Source organism: Phragmites australis, chromosome 3 (assembly GCF_958298935.1).
Source record: "Phragmites australis chromosome 3, lpPhrAust1.1, whole genome shotgun sequence".
Classification (NCBI taxonomy): domain Eukaryota; kingdom Viridiplantae; phylum Streptophyta; class Magnoliopsida; order Poales; family Poaceae; genus Phragmites; species Phragmites australis.
In genome coordinates this window covers 47,158,700-47,162,571 of record NC_084923.1, presented here as the reverse complement: position 1 = coordinate 47,162,571, position 3,872 = coordinate 47,158,700, and the positions used below count along the sequence as shown (strand labels likewise).

General features: G+C 46.5%; 1 protein-coding gene across 1 annotated transcript; it reads right to left on the bottom strand.

The window, feature by feature from the left end:
- Positions 1-244: 244 nt before the first annotated feature.
- LOC133913518 (stem-specific protein TSJT1-like) lies at positions 245-3,557 on the bottom strand. Its single transcript, XM_062356690.1, has 4 exons — positions 3,176-3,557; positions 2,209-2,449; positions 745-865; positions 245-664 (listed from the first exon to the last, which is right to left on the bottom strand). The coding sequence occupies exons 1-4, from the start codon at positions 3,367-3,369 to the stop codon at positions 477-479; spliced, it is 744 nt and encodes a 247-aa protein (XP_062212674.1). The 5' UTR covers positions 3,370-3,557; the 3' UTR covers positions 245-476.
- Positions 3,558-3,872: the final 315 nt, after the last annotated feature.

The window sequence follows — 3,872 nt, the reverse complement described above, 5'->3', positions numbered from 1 at the left end:
TGGTCCATGCAGCTCTTCACAGAAGGGATCAAGGAAAGCAAATGCTCAAATAACTTGGCCGCAGATTTCATAACTGCATCCAGAAACACAAGGAAATTTATGCAAGGACAAGAGAGCACCACACTGACAAACTGAATTTCGTAGATGGATTCAGCTCAAAGAGCAGACCAGGTCGATCACAAGGCAACTTACCGGTCAGCCACTCTGCATTCAGGTTCTTTCAGCGCAGCAGTAACAAAAAACATGCACGCATCTCAAAGGTTTCGCCTTTATAGGGATAAAACCTCATATTCATTTATAAACAGCGATAGATAGCAGTTTATTCAGAAGAACACTGACACGAGACCGACTTCCATGTGAATATTGGTCGAGGCAAACGCCACATATACTACGCATATCATCCTAGAATTCAGTTACCATGTAACAGGTTCATTGGTGGCATGCCAGAATGCCATGTGCTTCTGATGGTCCACAGATCAGTATTGCGAAGACCAATCTGCAGCGCTGCCGACTCTGGGGATGTTGGTGTCCTTCTTAGCCTTTGCATCAACTGTGTACGTCGCGCCGCACACTTCTCCCTTGCTGTCCACCCTTGGAACTGGTTTCACCTCGTTCAAAGGATGCTCGTAGCTCTGCAGCCCTCCGGATGTTGTGAAGAAGAAGCCTGATGGAATCATCGAACGTCATGGATTAGAAAAGAACAGAGTTTCTTAAGTGACGAAAGTGCTTGCGGATTATGCAGACCTTTAGGGAATGGTGCAGAGGATTTTCCACAAGCCTTCTTGACGATTTCAGAGTCATCAGAGACCACAAGACGGCCCTCAGAATCGACTCCCCAGAAGAATGGAACGCTACCATCGGAATCCTGTGAGGTCATTAAGAAGGGCTATGAATTGACCTATTTGTACTTACTGATGAGTAACGATAAAAGTAGAAATGATGATAGGAAATTGATGAACAAGACATATTTTAGTCTGTTCCTTCAATGTAAGGATGCTGACATGTGGAATGCTGAACATGCATAACTTGGATTTATTTTAGCAAAAACAAATGAAGCTGGTTGCGTCTAACTGATGTTGGCTGATTATTTAAGGTTATCAACAGCCTCATTCAGATTGGAATGTCCTGTAGTCTAGCCTCACATCTAATTAAAATAAGCTGGGAACAAACAGAAATTACAGACCCAACTAGCAGGAAGTCGACGTTCTTGACCCTTCAACAGTACTCCGTATGAACAGACTCAATTTTTATTGAAGGTTTATTGAACCAGAGAGGTAACAACAACTTCTAAACATACAGCTGGCCATGCTGAACACCGTCGAACATTGTCGTAACATAAGTACTGATGCATTACGAGCAACCGCTCTTCGAAATAAGACAATCATGACGCAATTACTGATGTGTTATGGGCAATTGCTCTGCAGGAAGATCATTAACAGAAAGAGAAACATAGCATCATATGGTATTTCAAACTATGTTCCTATGTCAACAGAAGATGAAACATCTACACATCTGTGCAAAGATTGTGTGTTCACACGTGAAGTGTGGACATTCCTATCATAGTGGCTCGAATTACAAGATCTACGGGGCTTTGATCAGTACAGTACGCTAACAGGATGGTTCAAGGCCGCTGCAAGAAGAGTGCACAGCCAGCTCTGTGCTGAGTTCCAAAGCGTGGCGCTCTTCTTCTAGTGGAATATTTGGAAGGAACGTAACGCAAGGACTTTCCAACACTCAAGCCAGAGCGCGATGGAGGTGGCTCGTGAGACTAGGGAGCAGATTTATGAGCACCTAGTAGCCCACATGCTAACCTAGCGGTAGTAGTTTCCTCTGTCTTCTTGACTACTCTGCTCCTAGTGTTTCCCTGGTGCCGTGTGCGCCTTTTGGCCTTCATAGGCTATGTAACGTACACCCTTATGTACTTTACTTCTTAACCTACTCTCTAGTCTAATAAAATCAGCATATCTCATACCGTCCTCTTCGGAAAAAATATATATTTCAAAGTACGTTGAAAGAAACGTGCATTGTGTACTGCAAGCTGAGGTGAAATCTTGAAGTGAACACACATATGAACATACTGTGGTTTCAGTTCCTATCGTGTGTACTAGTATAGCAGAGTGGAGCTAGAATACCACTTATGCGATAATCAATACGTCTATCGAGGGGACAAATATTGACAAATGTGAAAACCAAGTGTAGTTCACTTACGGCAGCCATGAAGACCGACTTAGTTGAGCAATCATACAGAACAAATGCAAATTTTCCAGTTATGTCTCTCACAACTTGATCTGCGGGATAAGGCCCCCTGTCCCTCAAGGTCCTGTAAGCTTCAATGACGATGTTGACCTCATTAGCACCTTTGCTTAATCCATATTGCTGCTTCAGCACAGCAACGTTCTCAATTGCGCCTTGGAATATGCAAAATATGTCATCCACCGCGGCAAACAACCTGTCAACGCAAACGATTCAGTTTAGAGAAGCTGCAATTCGGTTAAAGTCGTAAAGAAAATACTAGTATACAGCATAGCAGAAGCCTAAACACTTAGGCACAATTGAGAATCGTCCAGCTAAAAGGATCAAGCAAAAACTGACAACACTGCGGTAAGAGAAGAGTTTCTGTTTCTTCAGTAACCAAACCGGGGAAAGGAGTTTAGCCTGATGCTAGACTGCTGACACATCATCAGAGTTGATGGTTATTGACTTGTTGCTACACACATGTACAATGTAATCACAGTGTAGAGGTAAACAGAAAATATCCTAACACTGCTTCTGCATGAACACGAAAATTCAACTAGGGCAGGCAAACAAATAGCTTGTCAAGACTGTTTATTTGCTTTGAAATTTGTGTTAAAGGGATAGATAAAAAATCATATGTAGATAAGAGAATAATGAATATCAGCTGGGAGAGGGACGGCTAAGATAGTTCGTAAGTGCGTAAGATTCGGAGTTACATTTCCCTTTCTGCACGTAAGTTATTGCAGAGATTAGCATACAGGGAGTAATAATCGGTCGGGACCGTCAGACGAGATGATCAGAAAGCAGTATGGCATAAGCAACGCGTGCACAGTTAGCCGTTGCCGATCACGTATGAACGACATGATGCGTCATGCGTAAGCCCTATGCACGACGGATCTGTGCAGAGAGAAACACGGCATGACAAGCAAGCTCGTCTCACCTGGGGAGGAGGGGGCTCTGATCACGCGAGGAGTAGATCAAGGTGCCCGCGCCGCCGAGGCTGATGGTGACCGCCTCGGGCCGCGCCTCCCTGAGCCCTTCCGCGAGCCCCGCCGCGCTGCCGTCCCCCGCGGCGCCCGGCTGCCGCAGCCCCTCCGGGCTCGGCGCCACCGCCCGATCGAACACCGCCAGCATCTCACCCGCCCGCCCGCCCGTCACCTCACCGCAAAGCCTCTCCGTCCCACGCTGCGATCCGCTCCTCTCTCTCTCTCCTCGTACGCTTCCGCTGCCACGCGCCGCGAGATTGCGATTGCCAGGAGGATTTGGGGTGACGAGGAGGAGCGGATTAACGGCGCGCTTATATTGCCGTGGCGTGGGCGTACGGACGCGGTTGGGTCAAAAGAGCGCACGGAAGGCGGGAGAAGGGTCGAGGCCGATCCACAAGGCGCCGCGGGCCCCACGGCACACCTGTCACCGGCCGCCGCGCAATCGGCGGGCACGGAGAGGATAAAGACAAACGGGAATGGGAAACGGAAAAATTGAGCAGTTACGGAGGCCCATTCGAGACGCATGGCATTCAGCCCAATATCAACAAGCAGAAGAGGGGAAAAGGTTTTGGTTTGGAGTTTTTTTTATATATTTTTTTAATAAAAATTTAAATAAATAGATTCCCGGCAGAAGTATTTGTAAAATTAGGC